General features: G+C 39.2%; 2 protein-coding genes across 2 annotated transcripts in view; one reads left to right on the top strand and one right to left on the bottom strand.

Annotated features, from left to right (window-relative positions):
• LOC139725788 (uncharacterized) overlaps positions 1–10,021 on the bottom strand; it is a 31,188-nt gene extending 21,167 nt beyond the window's left edge. The window contains exons 1-8 of the mRNA XM_071636869.1: positions 9,614–10,021; positions 6,961–7,123; positions 5,166–5,243; positions 4,338–4,456; positions 3,694–3,858; positions 2,658–3,271; positions 1,976–2,145; positions 1,477–1,606 (exon numbers count right to left, since the gene is read on the bottom strand). Of these exons, the coding sequence (XP_071492970.1) occupies positions 1,477–1,606; positions 1,976–2,145; positions 2,658–3,271; positions 3,694–3,858; positions 4,338–4,456; positions 5,166–5,243; positions 6,961–7,123; positions 9,614–10,021 (1,847 nt within the window). The remainder of the gene's footprint in view (positions 1–1,476; positions 1,607–1,975; positions 2,146–2,657; positions 3,272–3,693; positions 3,859–4,337; positions 4,457–5,165; positions 5,244–6,960; positions 7,124–9,613) is intronic.
• Positions 10,022–13,580: 3,559 nt separating this feature from the next.
• LOC139725817 (uncharacterized) overlaps positions 13,581–17,704 on the top strand; it is a 39,116-nt gene continuing 34,992 nt past the window's right edge. Inside the window, exon 1 of the mRNA XM_071636899.1 lies at positions 13,581–13,727. The gene's annotated coding sequence lies outside the window, so the exon portion shown is untranslated. The remainder of the gene's footprint in view (positions 13,728–17,704) is intronic.

Below are 17,704 nucleotides of genomic sequence, written 5' to 3'. Positions count from 1 at the left end.
AAACTAATGAATGGATTTGCATATGCCTAGACACACAAATATTCATTCACACACTTTATGCCTGCCTGATGCATATACACGTATGCGAGCAAATACATAAGACTTACATACCTGCATACATAATACACACGTATTTTTTCTTTCTTGCTTTTCATGTAATATGTCTCACATGATTATCATGATCAGAAATAAACTTTTATTCGCGCAAACTAAGAATAAGTTTCAAGTTTAAAGTTTCTTTATTTCACCAAGCAAAGAAGATATAAAAACAAACAAACACATACAACAACATTAGAATACAATTACAAAAATATCAGTTAAACAGTGTAAAGGAATTGCTATGGTAGGCAGCAGCCAGAAAGGAAATGTCCCTTATTTTCGGCTGACCTAAAAACATTCGTTAAATTTCTGTTACCAATGTGTTCGAAGCAAGTAAAACATAAGAACAAGACAAGACTAAGACATGACAATCAACACACAATGACAATAACAAAATACCTGATGTCTCATAACATAAAGGATAAAAACTGATACTCTTAACTTAAATGAATTTGGTTGTAATTATTGAAGAGAATCTTTTTATAACCAGATTTAAATATATTCAAAGAGTTAGCATTGCGTATACAAAGGGGAGAGAATTCCACAGAATAGGACCACTGTAAAGAATAGATCGTTGATAAAAAGATGTACGAGATAAAGGTAGGTGAAAATCACTCGCGGTTCGCGTATTGTACTTATGAATTTGATTATTGTATGTGAAAAAGTCCAAAATAGTTTTTGGTAATATAAAATTCTTACATAAATGCATAAAAATCCCCACTTGGTATTTATACATGTCATTCAATTGCAATATTTTCAGGGATAAAAAGAGTGGTGGGGTATAAAACAAAAACAAACAAACAAACAACCAAACAAACAAACATCTTCGGCGAAGTGGGTGTAAACAGATTTGTTTGTGTCTCTGCGTAAGATACTGTCGTACACAACTTTGACAAAATTGAATCGTGATAAATTAGAAGCTTAGATCTTAGGATATTAGACAATATTCCCTCTAGTAGGTCCTGCAAGTCCACCTCAACCCCTCCTGGTTGGATGAAGCATGCACAATGAAGATAAACATTTTTGTCTTCGTGTGGAGGAACATAATGGCAACGGATAACTTACTCTACCATACTTCATTCTACTTAGCTTGACAAGTAGATCCAACAATGATGTAGGACTGTGTCTTTCTGTTTATTGTCGATAGATTTACTTTTGCTTTTATGCTGCCCTTTGAAAATTAAATGTTCGGTGGAAGCGTATACCATACGTATGTGCGTCGACCTAAAACAGCTTCCTAGACATGCTCATATTAAATTGAAATTTGTTTATCATTATATCACAACCTTTGCCTACGTCATTAAATCATGGAAGAGTTTGATCGACATTAAAAAAGAGAGAAACAAAATGAGAAAAAGAATTGTGGAGAATTATCACGGCATTGCTGTGGGACAAGTAGGGTTGTTAGCCTTGTATTCCTCGAACTCTGTAGACCAGCTGGGCATGTCTGTGTCACGCCAGTTCGCATAGTCCTCCTGCCACTGCTCGTACACATCCTCAATTGGAGCTGCGGAAAGAAATATGAAATAAAAATGTCCATATCAACATGAATAGGTTTATAAGGACAGTTGAACATCTCAGAACAAATCATAATGTTCAGCCATACAATACTATCGGAAGATTTCAGGAGGTATTAATTTGTGCATAGATTTAGTCTTAGTTATGGTATTTCAATGCTTAGATGGGACGATACAACATTTTAAACAATCTTAGATAGACATGAATGGTGATAATATGGCAAGATTGCAGGTATCTCATACTTCCATTTATTCTAAGTGTCATGATGATCAAGTATCTTGTATGCAGTTTTTGGATGCGATTGGCATCATTCTGAGTCAGTGGACATGACCAGTGGAGAGGTGTTGACGTATCCTACCTGCTTCGGTGTGTAGCCCCGGCATATACCTGAGCCAGAAAGCACATGACGACGCCCGCATTGCCCGATCGTTGTCCATGTCGAGTGAAAGTTTCTTGTAATCCTGACCAGGCATGGTGTACTGTGGCCAGTCCGTGTAGGCTTGGTTTTCTACCGGTTCGTTGGGGTTTCTGATTGCATCGAAATTCATGTCCAACATTAACACTTAGGCCTATATTTTGACTGCACATTTCATCAAATTTAACTTTGACTTTAATGACGTGTGACATTTGAGATATATCGAAGTAACAAACACAGATTTAATAATTACTCATTGATGTACGTTCACTTTTTTTGAACGATTTACTTTGGCGTGCGCATCTATAAATAAAACGTAAGAAATGTATATTAAAAAAAAATAGATGTATTCTAACAAGCCTTCGGAATTACGATTTTTTTTTCATTATCGGAATAACGAACCTTTGGAATAACGAACCTTAGAAATAACGAACTTTTTTTCAGAATAACGAACCTTAGGAATAACAAAGCTTATTTCATTTTCGGATTAACAAACCTTCGAAATAACGATTTAATTCTGTTAACTCGAGTAACGAAATATTCAACCACGGTTGTGGTGATTGTCGTGTTTTGTTTAATTTGCTTGTTTGTTTTTATATTGAACATTACTGTACTCATTGCTTACCCGGATTTTACGAAGTTCGACCAATATCGCATAAACTCGATCGACATGAACTTTTCATCGTTTGTCTGGTTGACGAGGGATTCCAGCCAAGGGTTGAGCGCCCAGGCGAAGACGTATTGCAGATCCTCAGCATGCGTGGCCCCCAACCACTTCGGGATTCCTGCGTAGACGGACCAGTTCGGGTCATGCGTCATCTCATAGCGGTAAATTTCGGTGCCATTCGCTTCTATAGCCCGCGCAAAGAATTCGGTCGGACATGAGAATGTCTGATCCGTACCAAGTCGTATGTAGCCGTCCAGTTGGTCGGCTGACGGGTCGTCTGCCACCGTCCAGTCGACGTAGTGCTGCTCCACGGCTGAGATCTCAATAGGCGTATGAGTGTAGTACACCATGCCGGGGATCAGGCTTCGGAAAAGCGAGATGTTCATGACTGGAGGTTGGTCATCCAGTATGGACCCAGGAAAGACGGCCATAGCAGCACTGGACATCTCGTCTTCATTCGTTCCGATGAGAGTTGGAACCATCTGGAACTGACCTCGTCGCGCCATGTCCACCGGGTTGTAGGGCAGGAAGTCTCCGTCTACCACCGGGGCCGACAAGGCACCGTTTCCCATCTGATCACAATTAAAAACAGGGAAAGGGCGAGAGAGAAAGAGATAGAAAATGGGGCAGGGGGTGAAAGAGAGTGAAACGATCCGAAGCACATCTCATCAGCATTATTTTATGAAAATAAACATAGCGAATGAAAGATGCAGTGTGTAGTGTAGACATACAATGTTGGCATTAGAGTTTTGCTAATGAGTATTTGTGTGTATTTGTGTGTGCAGGGGCAGTCACGAGGCCCCTTTGAGGAATGTTTGTAATTGACTTTTCACTAATGCCTATGAGCATTCGTAGCGTAGTCAGGGAAGTGGTGTAGTTAATAGATATACAGCATTGTAATCGGTATCAAAAGTATCTGAGTGTGTATACAGAAAACAGGAGGAACAGCGAAATTAGAATTCATAACATATTAGTTCCCTTAGTGATTTCTTACCAAGATCTGCTCTCTTATCAAAGTGTCCATATCCACGTGACGCAGACACTCCACCATTGCCGAACTGTCCGTTTGGTCGCATCCCACCTGTACCGCCAGCTCTCGATGTGCTGCAGTGGCGCCCTCATTGGTTGACCACGCCCATGGACAAATGGCGTTACCGCTCTACCAGGGAGAAGGGGGTCCAGGTCGGGAGAAAAATAAAATGTCATAGATTCAAACGTTATGAGAAAGTTATTTGAAATTCATTCAATTCGTGCGAACTGATATGCTGAGGGAAGATGTATCAACTACATTGTCACACATATCACAATCATGATGTGACTATTTAAAATTGAAGTGAATAATTGATTCATTTACTCTTTTCTTTGCCGAATCAGAATGGTGCATGTAAAAACAAGACAAACCACACTAGGTGCTTGTTGCTCTACTATCGTGTCTCTATACAGAAATGTTTAATTTCAACTAGACTTCTTGAGAAATTGTGGGAAGGCTGGATGAATTTAAAGTCATCCATTGAAAATATATGTATGTTAGGTTCTCGTCCATTCGCACCTTAGGTTTCCCATGTCATTAGCTTTGAAACGGCTACATTCTAAGTATAGTGTTTCAGAGTCAGAGAGTTAATGATAAAGGACCAATACCTGCATGATGGCTTGTTGAAAGAGTCCCGTAGAAAGAGGAGACAGCATGTGGAGACTTACACTACCTCCACCCGCACTCTCCCCGGCAATAGTCAACCTCGCCGGGTCGCCGCCGAATGCTGGCAGAGAAGCGAAGCGAAGTTATAGTTTACGAGTTACACACAATTTTCCTCCCAGAAAGAAAGCATTTTTTTCTCTCTTTTTTTTTAAATGAATGAATGATACTTCTATGGAACTTTGTTGTAATTTGTCGTGAAGAATTCGTCTGGAATGTTTTGGTCCTTTATCTTTTCTCTTATTTTTAAACATAAATATTCTGGGGGGAAAATGCTGTTGACGAAATAAGATAAAGAAATATAATGAAAATTTGAAAAAAAAATGGAGAGTGAATTTAATTTGAATTGAATTGACGATTTGTTGGAGAAATCTCTCAAAAGAGGAGAAATTTTATGAACATTAATGAACAGGGAAACACCTAAAAAGTCATCCATCTTCCTGTGTGCCTTGATACACCTATGTCGGTCTGTAAACACACATGTATAGTTGTTCGTTGCTCTCGGGTCTATTCCACCAAGCTTATAGGAATACGTGTAATGAGAAGACTACACTATTGAGTCTCGCCTAAGCGTCTTGTTAGGGTCGAGAAGACTTTGATAGCCGAAAGACGCCTTTTCAGGACGGAAAGTGTCCCAGGTTAAAAACAAGACAGTTAATAAGAGAGCTCCAAGAAGTCAGATTTTTTGCCTTCTAAGTCCCTATAAAGCATCATAGATCTAAACTTTCGTAAAAGAGCAAACAATAAGCAAGAACAGCACTGAAAACGCTCACCTGCGATATTGTCACGAACCCACTTCAGACCCAAAACTTGATCCATCATTCCCTGGTTGCCAGTCACAACGTCATCTCCTGTATGATGGAGAAGCAAATATGACGCTATACAAGAAAGACTGTGTCCAAATGTCGTATCGTTGTCAGAGTTCTACATTATTCGTCTGACATGTCATTTTCATTAGGGCGGTGAGTTGGCTCAGTCGGTAGCGCGTCTGCCTCACGATCACGCGGCCCGGGTTCGAACCTGAGTCTGGACTGAGCAATGTTGTGTGTAAACATACCGTCCCCTCTAGCAAGAGGCAAAACACTCTTTCCCTCGGATAGGACATAAAATGGAGGTCCCGTGTATGAGAGAGTCACAGCTCATGCACGTAAAAGATCCCGCTTCATTCATTCATCGCAAAGAGCAGGGTGTCTAACCCGGTGAAGTGGTCCCACCCCACATCCAACTGGACCCCACGGAAGACCAGCTTAGTGTAGCTGAATATGGGCTATCCAGCCATCTTCACAGATGGAAAATGAACAACAACAACAACAACAACAATCTGACAAGATGGCTGGATAGTCCATATTCATCTACACTGAGTTGGTCTTCCATAGGGTCAAGTTAGATGTGCGACGGACCACTTCACCTGGTGATGCACCGTGCTCTTTGCGATGGATGAATGAAGCGGGGTCTTTTACGTACATGAGTTGTGACTTGCACGCACGGGATCTCCATTTTATGTCCTATCCGAGGGACAAAGTGTTTGTCTCTTGCTAGAGGGGACAGTATGATTACACACAACATTGCTCAGTCCAGACTCGGGTTCGAACCCGGGTCGCTTGGCAGATGCGCTACCAACTGAACCAACTAACCGCCCTCAATATTCGTCTAACATATCAGTATGAAATGTGTATTTGTTTCATATTCTATCTGAGAAGATGGTTGGATAGCCCATATTCAGCAATGCTTAGCTAATCTTCCATGGGGTTCAGTTGGCTGTGAGGTGGGACCACTTCACCGGGTTAACACCCTGCTCTTTGCGATGAATCTAAATGAAGGGGGATCTTTTACGCTCATTATAGTTGTGGCTCTCTTACTCACGGGACCTCCATTTTATGTCCTATCCGAGGGACAGAGTATTTTGCCTCTCACTATCGAGAATACGGTATGATTACATACAACGAGGCCTCGATCCATGTCAAGCTGCTGCTTATGATCGCGGTCTCCTGCTTTTTTGTTATCATGATAGCTAAAAAGGTTCAATTTTAAAATCAATTCATTCAAACCCCCACTTTTTTTCCTGAAATTCGTTTATTGTAACAAAATGACATATTCTGAATGAATAATCAGTCATTATTAAATAATTTACAACTGTTAATTCCACGATTCCCTTCCGAACATTTTTTGTGAGTAATATTATGCTATGCGTCTTACATCGAATACTGTCATGTTCATAGTGTATGTATGTACTTCGAATTAATTTGTAAGACAGTATGCTGGCTTATACGTCGTGTAATGTTAATTTCTAAATATATGTGTTCTTTTGTTATGTGTGATGTGGAAAAAGGCAGAAATAAAACCAAACCAAACCAAACCAAACTATAACATTGTCCAGCTAGACTTGGGAATCGAACCCGGGTCATTTAGATTGGGAGGCATGACGAGCTCCCGACTGAGCCAAATCATCGTATACATTTTGTACGATAAATTTTCAGAATCAACACCAATAAATCATATTTCTAAATAATTTTGACACATATTTCATTCCACTTCTCCCTTGCCACGTAGTGCATGAAACGTGCTTGCCTGTTGTCAGAAAGCCAAAGACGCCGAGTCGGTAGTTGAGGTTAACGACGATGATGTCGGACATGGCGACGAGTGGGATGGGTTGGTAGATGATCCCCGATCCTGCACCGACGGCGTACCCTCCTCCGTGGATCCACACCATGACAGGTACGGGTGTGGTCGGCTATCAATGGGATGACGAGAGGTGCGCCAAGTTTGTTAAAGGGGATGGCTAGTAACTGATCAGTGGGAATCAGTGGGAATGCTGGGTATGATTGCTCCAATCCTTCTAGGATTCATTAAAGAGTACATTATATCTATTGTTGTGTCAAAATTATTTGCTTCACAATGGTCTCATATTCGAGAAATGTGCAGTTTAATCGCCCCATCACTGTACAGGCATGCTAACCTGGAAACATTAAGCTGCACATTACTTGAATATGAGACCACTGGTCACTTACTAGCCATCCCCTTTAAAATAATCTAAAACGAACCAACATGCATCTCACGCTAACTTCGCAAAGCTGTCAAACTCGTTCTCTCTTTTTTCAGACAGTGCTTGTGATCAATTACGTGTGAAATTGTAGGATTCTTTGCTTCTTTGGACTTAATAAACCTTTAATAGTCTCCACATTTAATTCTGTTCAGTTTATCGCAGTCAATGTAGCTATTGATTAGGGTAAATAAAAAGGCATAAAATGTCTTTTAAGGATACAAGAACTGATTTATTGAGTGGTCATGTCAGAACTGAGGAGAAACAAATCATCCTCTAATTTGCAGTAAGAAAAAAATACGTTGAATTGCGTTCAATATTTCGTATTCATCTACAGTATTTCATAACCTGTAAGCACGTTCCGACATGATTCGCCGTGCCACTAAATTACTTGAGAGTTAATACAAATAGTTTATGATTAAAATGATTAAAGATTAAAATGATTGAAGATTAACTCGATGTACATGTTTATTAATCTGATGGTATTTATTCTACTATGAGTTGCTGGTTTTGGGTTTTGTTTTGTTTTTTTATTTTGGTTCTTTTATCTTTATTAAAGTATTGCTTCTGGTGAGACATACGAGAATTCACTGATATATGGAATAACTTGTACAGCACGTAACAACACGCCGTGTACCCCCGCGGCGATAGGATAAAGAGATAGCTTAGGGCCTAACCCTATAGAAATAATCAGGCCGGGCTTTTTTGGCCATGCTAAAACCGGAGGGGGCGGATTCAGCCCCCCCCCCCCCCCTCCCCCCAGATCTCGGCCATTGGTGGTGCGATCGCGACGAAATTTGGCAGGTGTGACACCCACGTCATAATCTACAAGATTGTGCTATAAGATTTTTTGAAACAATCAATTTCTAATTCTAATTAATCAATTATGCAAATTAAGCTCAAGATCACATTTTAGCCTAAAAGCATAGAGCGTGTACTTTTTGGTCTGTAAATCCGTTTTAGCATTTTCAATAATTGCACATAACAAAAACTTCAAAAACTCATTTCAAATCAAATGAATTCTATTGTTTTCAGAATTTCTTATGTATTTCTTTGTTTTTCAACTTTTATGGGAAATTGTCACTGACCATTTTTCTACTATAATTAGCATACAATTAATCAATGAAAGTGATTAATTGTAAAAATAATACGGTTTTTATGACTTTCATTACAGAGCACTGTTTTCCATAGGAAATGTACACAAAATCACAAAATTGTGCCCGTTTTGGGGCGACATGCCGTTACAAAAATGGGCGTGGCTTCGTAAAAGTATGCGTGGACGTTGCAAATTTGGTCTCAAAAGTTGCGCGAGACTTGTTGAACGAAGAAAATCAAGAAGCCTCGCGATGAGGCTTTCTCGCGTTATAGAATTCTGAGATTCTGCCCCCCCCCCCCCGGCCGCGTGTTTTTTTTAGACGGCACAGATTGGGGAAACTAAAAATCTATCGGGGACCCTATCCCTAAACCTAACCCTAATCCTAATCCTAACCCTAACCATCAAACCCTAACCCTAACCCTAACCCTAACCCAAACCCTAACCCCAACCCTAACCCTAACCCTAACCATAACCAAAAACCCTAACCCAACGTTTTTCCCATAGGTTTAACACGCGCCATGCCCCAATCTGTGCCGTCTTTAAAAAAAAACGCCCCCGGCCCTGTTAAGTTTAAAGGAGATGTTTATGAAATGCTCTACAATGAATTACTTCAGCCTATTCCTTGCAAACACAAAAAGTACAAAAATCCTCAACTAATCTTCGATTTATTTATAGTTGCATGATAAAAGTATGAAACATCAGAAGTGTCATAAAACTTGTTATCAATCCAAAATATGAGTTTCATTTGTGATTTGCAAGCGTGCAGGAACGGATATAATGTTCCTTGTGTATAACTTTATCATGAAACTTATAAAATGTTCAACAATGAGAAGTGGGAGTACAAATTTTGCAGGTTTGTATGTATGTGTGTGTGTGTGAGTGTGTGTGTGTGTGTGTGTGCGTGCGTGTGTGTGTTTTTAGAAGATGACGCTTAGGTTTTGAACATGCCTACATAACTATGATCCGATAATCGACATCGCAGTGTTCCTGCGCAGCGAACACAGAGAATTGCTGTAACTCTGAAGAACTTTTTGAACTCTTTGAAGATTGATATAGATTCATAGACAGACAGTACTATTTCTAACCTTTGGAGATGGAGAGTAAATGGTCAGGTAAAGGCAATCCTCTGACACGTTTCTCCCCACCACGGGACCCACCACCGGTACGTGACGGACGGGGCTCATCTGGGGACATATAGCCCGATGTTCTGTCGCGTCGTAGTCCTCCGTGATCGTGTACGGCTGCGGGTCTTCAAACCGGAGATCGCCCACTGGAGGCACGGCGAAAGGGATGCCGAGATAGGAGTCGATGGGCTTCGTAAGATTGAGGAAGTCGGATTCATTGTACAGCCTCGTGATGCCTGTTAGGTTTGCTCCAGATGGCAGAGTGATAGTTGGCGAACCAATCTGCTCGGCAGTGGCTGCATCAGCGCTGGTAACAAGGCCCAGCAGCGCGATGCAAACACTGAGAATCACAGTTCTCACTGAAGACATACTCTTGAATTCCCTGCCTCGGAAAGTATTTATGTCAGTAAATACAATCAATAATCGATTGGCGAAAAAAAAATGGAATTTGTGATTTCGGAGCGGAAAGAGATGACGTTCTTTCTCCAGCGATTCTAAACTGATCCACAATTTGATCTATGTCATAAAGAGTGTGCATCCTTCAGTACAAAAATAGATTAATACATGTGTACAGCGAGACAACGAAACAGCGGACGGTATAGAGACTGCTATTGATTATGTTGAGATACAATGTATATAAGATAAGAATAAAATAAACTTAAACTTGACGGTTTGAAAAGTTTGCTTTTACCAAGTCCAAGTGGTAGCGAAGGTCACGTCTAATATCTGTTAAACAACCGCTCTATATAGATAACTCATATCTCTCAATCTGGGATTGATTGGGTTAATTAGTTTCCCTACCAGCGGATTATTTCTCTGAGGCATGGAAAAGATGTTTCAAGTCCTTTTTGTCATTAATATATTTATGTTTTGTTTATATACTAATTGATCATTTTCCCTTTCTGTTCAATTTTTGCAATTACATCTCAACTGGTAAAAATTCACAACATTCCACCATGTAATCTGACAGTATTTCCAATCATCCTGAATATCATCATCCCAATTATACATATCTTATAAGGGTTAGTGGGATAAATATCTATTAAAGGTTTTTATTTGATTTGCAGTTGTTAATATTTTGCCGCATTGCTCTCTATAGCAGATTGTGGTCCTCTTTTTTGTTTTCTATAATTTCAGTTAATGTTTTGAAGTTAGAATTTTCTAGCGGTTTGTTGCCCCCCCCCCCACATACACACACACACACGCACGCGCACATACATACACATATACGCACACACACACACGCACACAAACGTGGAAAAAAAAGAAAAAAGAAAACTTTCCCGCCCCCAGATTTTTATCGCCAAGGAAAGGGGGGGGGGGGGATAACAATGACCCTAGATCCAACCAACCACGAATACAACCCCATCCCACATACAGCGAAAATTAAACTAGGATTATCATGAAACACTTCAGATACATTGGACACACAATTACTTTTGAACTTGAACTTGAACTTGAACACGTTCAAGAGACAAATTTTGCTTCGGTTTGCTATCTAAAGAAAACAAAATATATTGTAATTGTATTTCATAATGCGATTTCTATTTCAGTTATATTGATTGTATACATAGGACCTAAAGATGTTCCTGATAATCCAGCACCTATAAAGTTGGCAATGCGATAAAGTAAAAAGCTGGCATCGTAACATGCTTCCCATCATGCTCGTGAAGAGTAGTAATACAGCGCCACCTTTTGTTGATTTTTCATGATCGACATAGCGCACTAAGCACTATATACAAGTCTGTTTTATTATGTACACATTATCATTAGGCGTTTTCACATCAGCCCGATGTTTCGAAATAGCGCGCTATTTTCTGACTTGGGAATTAACCCGATCACGAAATAGCGCGCTATTTGATAATGTGTACACAAATTAGCGCGCTAATTGTATCGCTCTGGTCGAGAAAATTTCTCGAGTCCAACTCGGGAAATTTCTGAAATAGCGGGATAATTGGCGAACTAGCGCGCTATTTGATAATGTGAAAACGTCTCAAGAAATTAGTGCGATGCATCCCATCATGCCTATCGCATGTGTGACCCGATCGATTGAGGCAAACTGCACTCAAAGCATGAGAAATTTTTGAAAGTGCACACATTATACTGCGGGGTTTGCACATGCACAGCTGTCGACTTAGCTCGAAAAAATTTCGGGCTAATTCTCTTCGGGCTGATGTGAATAAGAAATGAAATAGCGCGCTCATTCGCAATCGCGAAAATATCTCGAGCTTGGATTTTTATCGGGCTGATGTGAAAACGCCTATTGTTAAATTTCGTAATCACATAAATAAATAACATTTTGTAGAGTCCCCATTTTCCCTACGATATGAGATAGCCTTAAGATGCGATAATAGCAAACTCAAATTCAGTGAAACATTTCTTGTCGTAAAAGATCGCTGTGTATGATAATCACTTGTGCATTTAACCAAGGTTTTGCATTTACTTTCGCTGGAAGAAAATAATTAACTACTATATTGCTATTGCGTTGATAATGAATTATTACTCGACGCACTTTCTTTCCAACCTTATTTGATTCTGCTGCTGCCATTGACAGACAAATAAACAAACATAAAATCTTACATTTATAGGCCTATCTATAGTTCGTATAGATTCTCACGTATCAATAAATAATGGCCGTTCAGGTACTTTCCTTTTTTGTGCTTATAGTTACGTTCTTATAACTTATGAATTTCTTGTTTGATGTATACTAATGAAAGTGAAAAGCGACAAAATAATAACTAAAATGAGCTGCCCTATCAATCGACAAGAGAGAGGGAGAGAGGAAGAGGAGGAGAAGAAACTCAGAAAATGAATACTGGTAGTTGGATACAGGCACATACTTTGACATAGAAGGGGGAAGAGTAAGCACACAGTGGAGAGAAAGGAAAAAGAAAGACAGTATGGCCCGAATTCACGAAGGTGGTACACAATGTACAAATGAAACCATGGTTTAAACCATGGACAAAAACCATGGAGCGCCAAGTGTCGCATGGAATATTTCGTTACGAAATCGGTCATTTCGTCCATGAAATGATTATTTTGTAACGAAATGACAACATTTTGTAACTAAATGAACATTTTGTCCACGACTTGATAATTTCGTTAACGAAACGGTCATTTTGTCGACGAAATGACCGATTTCGTAACGAAATATTCTGTGCGACACTTGGCGCTCCATGGTTTTTGTCCATGGTTTAAACCATGATTTCATTTGTACCACCTTCGTGAATTCGGGCCAAAGAGTGCTTGGGTAGATTGTAGCACATGTTTTTTTTTCTGTCTTTTAGCTTAAAAAAGAGAAGATTTTTATACGATATAGATAATGTCGTTGCATATAAAGCTATCATGTCAAAAGCAGCAGTATCTCAGACATTTTAGGCGTCCGACCTATCATGCATAACATGTTACCGCAAAACTCTCATAGGCTGAAAACGGGTTATCATACAACCCGACTAATAGAAGAATTGTAATAAAAACAAATTAGAGATAAACAGATTATACCTTTGAAACAGCTTTTTGCATTTTCTCCTTTATAGATTTATAGATTTTCTTTTATACATATTTGAGATTCTTTGCATGATATTCACTCGAAACAATACTTTTATTAAAAACGCTTTTTCATGTAAACCATCAGGCTGCATACGGAAAATTCAGAAGGAAGCACGATTATAGTATTCGTTGGAATTAGTACAGGAAAAGGGCATGATATTACAAGCATTTTTGCGCAGGGATTGATGTACGAACCATTCGTACGATCGTGGTACAATCACAGCATCCATGCATGATGCGTTTACTGCTCCGCACTTCGCTGCCCTCTACGACGGAATTGCTCATAGTCGTACATCGCCCATTGAAAGCGAGACCACGCTCCGTGTTTATTGATTGGTTCAATTTTAACAATAGATATGAAACGCGGTGTTGTTATTGAATTGACGTGGTGATAATGCTATTGTGTGAGGTCTACCACTTTATTTCGGGGCAAAAACAGACGCCTTTCCTGGCATGGACTGTACTCTGGGACGTGCAGAAATAGTGCGATGTTCTGAATGACTCCACAGCTCTTTCCGAAATGAAGGTGAGTAGATAATTTGAAGAACATACAAGTTTTTTTCCCAGGTTGCGTCTCAGCGGTATCTCGGCAATGTTGCCGCCAGGCTTTGCCCGTGGATGTTTGTTCATTTGACGCTGCACTGCGTCCGTTTGCTGCAGCCGTTGCCTGGCTTTGTCGCTGTACAGTGATCCGGGCCGGTGATGCTCTTTGATATTCATGCCTGGTAGTGGTACATAGCTCTCTTTGCTCTGACTGAGATTAGCACTTTTACTATTGATCACTTTATAACATGATTCAGGAGTTTGAATTCATTTGCTGTTTATCTTTGGTTTAGTCTCTAACGTTAGCAGTGGCGGATCTACAGGGGGGGTTTAGGGGGTTTAAACCCCCCTCTTGGGCTGCCAAGTAAAAAAAAAAAAAGAACATACAAACAAACAACAACTAATGAGTCAATTATTTGAAGACCAAAATCAACAATAAAGGCACTTTTCTTACGTAAAAGCTGTCAATTTTAAAACTGAATATGCAAAATTGTCGCCCCTAACGGGGCGAAAATTATAATACACTATCAATATGCATTATCATATCTTTATACACTAATATTTACTTTATGAGTAAATTTAGTGTATAGATGGTAGCCTCGCGTCCTCGAGTGTGCCCCGTGGAACATACCTTTAGTAAAGCCTACTTTTTTTCTTTTCTTCTATGCTTTCTTGTAATACAAGAATAATTTTTATTGCTCAAACAATGCGATTACGTTTTAGCTTTTAATGAATACATTTCAGACGAATGGCAAAGTGAGAGTGGCTCGCTCGCTCTGTCCATACTTATAATAGAATGAATAGTTTGCATAATTTATGATCATAGTCCTTCGCGGGGATTTTTTTTACTGTGTTTAGTTCCCTAGGAATTTGATTTAAATGCTCTAGAAACGCGACTTTTATACTCTGTTTTTACAAAAAGTCCCTATGCGTGGGACATGGGAAGAGGTATATCCCCCTCCCACACCCTCCCCCGCTCTGTCGCTTCGCTCTCGCCGCGGATATCACACCGTCTCATGAAATAATGTTATACCCCCGTATAATCATAGTCATTTGCAAATGATTCTATCCACTTTTTAATTTCCTAGAAATTTGCTTTTAAATGCTCTATAAACGCGACTTTTGTACTCCCCCTCCCCCCGCTCGGTCGCTTCGCTCCCTCGCCGAGGATCTCAAACCATCACGTCAATGTGCCCATCCCCGTCGAAATTTTGCCCTCCCCCCCCCCCCCCCAAACCAGACATGTTCCACTGCGCTTGGGGCGCGGGTGGGGCTGCACCAACCCCCCCCCCCCCTCCCAAAAAAAAAAAAAAAAAAAAAATATATATATATATATATATATATATATACATTGTATATATGTTTGGCAAAAAAAGAGAGAGAGAGAGAAAATAGAGCATGCAAAGTAATTAATATGCTTAAAATTGCAAGCTGGCAATCCTAAAAATTGAAAATCTCCCTACTGTGGGAGGGGGGATACCCCTTTTAGCCTTTTCTATGATAGACTTTTATTTTTAATCTTTCCAACATGGCAGAAGCTCTCTACTCAAGTTTAAAAAAAAAAAATGTACTGCTATGGAAAAAAAAAAAATGCTAACTAAGTTTACAATACTGAGTGACAATACTGACTATACTATTACTATGTTATACTGTTAGATCATATTTTTCACCATTCTTATTTTCTCTGACTATTTACATACAATATTACAACTTGTAAGTACATTCTCATTGTGTCATGCCAAGAATAGTTATTGCCAATTTTCAATCCTACATTGGATTAATTTATTCATTTTTTAATGAAACAGGTGATTACAAAGTGACAGATCAGCAAAGTTTTTATAAATATCAACCATTTCATTATCCTTCTGAGCCTTCTTCGTCAAAGTCAGCTATGGCACAACTGTATGCACAGTACTACCCTGCTGACTACGACTTTCAGGTTCTGTCTGACTCTGTATTCTAAAACAGGATAAAAAATATATATATATATATCCTGACCAGTATTCTGTCTAAATACACTGAAAGATACACCTTTTAACAAAATTAATGATGAAACTGATGATATTTTTGGGTTCGAAATACATGAGTAGTGACTGTATGCACTCAGACATACAATTGTAAGTTTTTACAGATTAAGTGTAAAAACATCTGTTTTTAAGTGCATATTGAACTCTATGTTAGATATACCGGTACAAATAGAATGTGGAAAACTGAAGTTGTTAAAATCTTAGGAATATCCCACTAAAAAGAATCATTTGTGAATATTCAAATATTCAAATATTAATACTCAAATATTCTGTGACATGATACATCCCCCCCCCCATATGTTCATGTGGTATGAATCTCACCGTAGTGAGGTACAAATGTGTACATTTTTGTGCAACACGTGAAGCAAGTTAGGAGCTTGCCTTTTGATCAATGGATTCCCCAGATGAATGCCATTATTAAACCATCTGTCGCACAACAGCGAGATCCAGATTGTGTTTGTCGAGCTCTCGTTGGAGAGGTATGGTAAATTGTTTGACCCATTTACACTGAATTCTGCTGTGCATTGACAAAACCAAATTAACCCCATTCCATACTGAATTCTGAAATCGTCTTAGACTTAATACAAAGCTGACCAGGTTCCTGTAGTGAACGGGTTAAGAAAAACAAAAAAAGTAATTAGATTTTTGCCACACTGTTTAAACGGTTACAGCTCGTTATTCCGAAGGTTCGTTATTCCGAAAGCTCTTTATTCTTAAGATTCGTTATTCCGAAGGTTCATTGTTCCGAATTTCATTTTCGGATTAGCCAATCTTCGGAATAGCGAACCTTCGGAATAACGCCACTAATTTTCGGATTAACGAACCCTTTTTCATTTTCGGATTAACGAACCTGTAGGTATAGGGAATTTGCCTGTTTCGGATTAACGACCCTTCAGAATAACGAACCTTTGGAATAGCGAACCTTCGGAATAAAAAACAGTACCCGTTTAAACCAGGGGGAGTTTATGTCCCCTCAAAACTGTTTTTTGTGTATTGTTTTGTTTTGTTTTTTAGTGTGCATGGTGCGCCCCATGTTCTATGGTGTGCAGAACTCCCATATACTGTATGTAACACATGTAGGACAAGATGTTGATTAAAGTATCTAGTAGATATAATTCTCAAGTTTTTAGATGCCCAACCAGAGAGAATCACATGACAACATGCAAGAATATACTGCCGAGTGGCTGAGAATTGAGTACGAGCATTTGCACGCCAGGGAAGAAAAATGGACAAAAAAACAAACTTGTGGAGTTAGAATACAGTGCGCTGTAGTGGTGGGTGTCAGTTGTTGGTTTTGTGCTTTAATTTTCAGGTAGTTGTCTAACAATGAAAGGTGTACAAAAGGTCTTGAATGCGAGATATACCCCATGATAATCTTACTGTCAAGAATAGCCTTGAACCTTGAACCTTGAACCTTGAAGATATACATTGTAATCCTGATAGCAGCTTGTCCATGAAGCTAAACTTACCGTAATACCCCTGTGGTGATATTTTACATTGTAAAACTACTGTGATACCATGCATCTGACCAACATGAACATCATGGTTTTGTTTTAGTTTTGATTCTTGTGCAAATGTGCAAAGTATAGGCCTACAATAACAGCCCTTGGGGAAAAAAAAAAGTAGTATGCACAGTGTGGCATTAAGTTTTGTCTGTTTCTTTTTTCAATAAAATGGTTTCTTGTTTATAATATGCAGTCAAGCCTGATCAGAATACTCTTTTACTAACTACTATTATTAAAATTTGCTCACCAAGACTTGCAGGTAATTATCAGATTTGATGCAGTACACATTTGTTTACAATGTTAATCTATTCAAACTTGTTTTGAAAAGGATGGCCACTGTAATTACAGTGTGATAACCAGAACACAATGCTGATGAATGGGATTAATCATTAGATATCGCAAAAGCAACCAATTAGGGGCAAAACATT

The sequence above is a fragment of the Diadema antillarum genome, unplaced genomic scaffold (genome assembly GCF_040938485.1).
Source record: "Diadema antillarum isolate AM-2024a unplaced genomic scaffold, OU_Dant_1.0 seq00000059_RagTag, whole genome shotgun sequence".
Classification (NCBI taxonomy): Eukaryota; Metazoa; Echinodermata; class Echinoidea; order Diadematoida; family Diadematidae; genus Diadema; species Diadema antillarum.
This window is presented reverse-complemented; position numbering and strand designations above follow the sequence as displayed.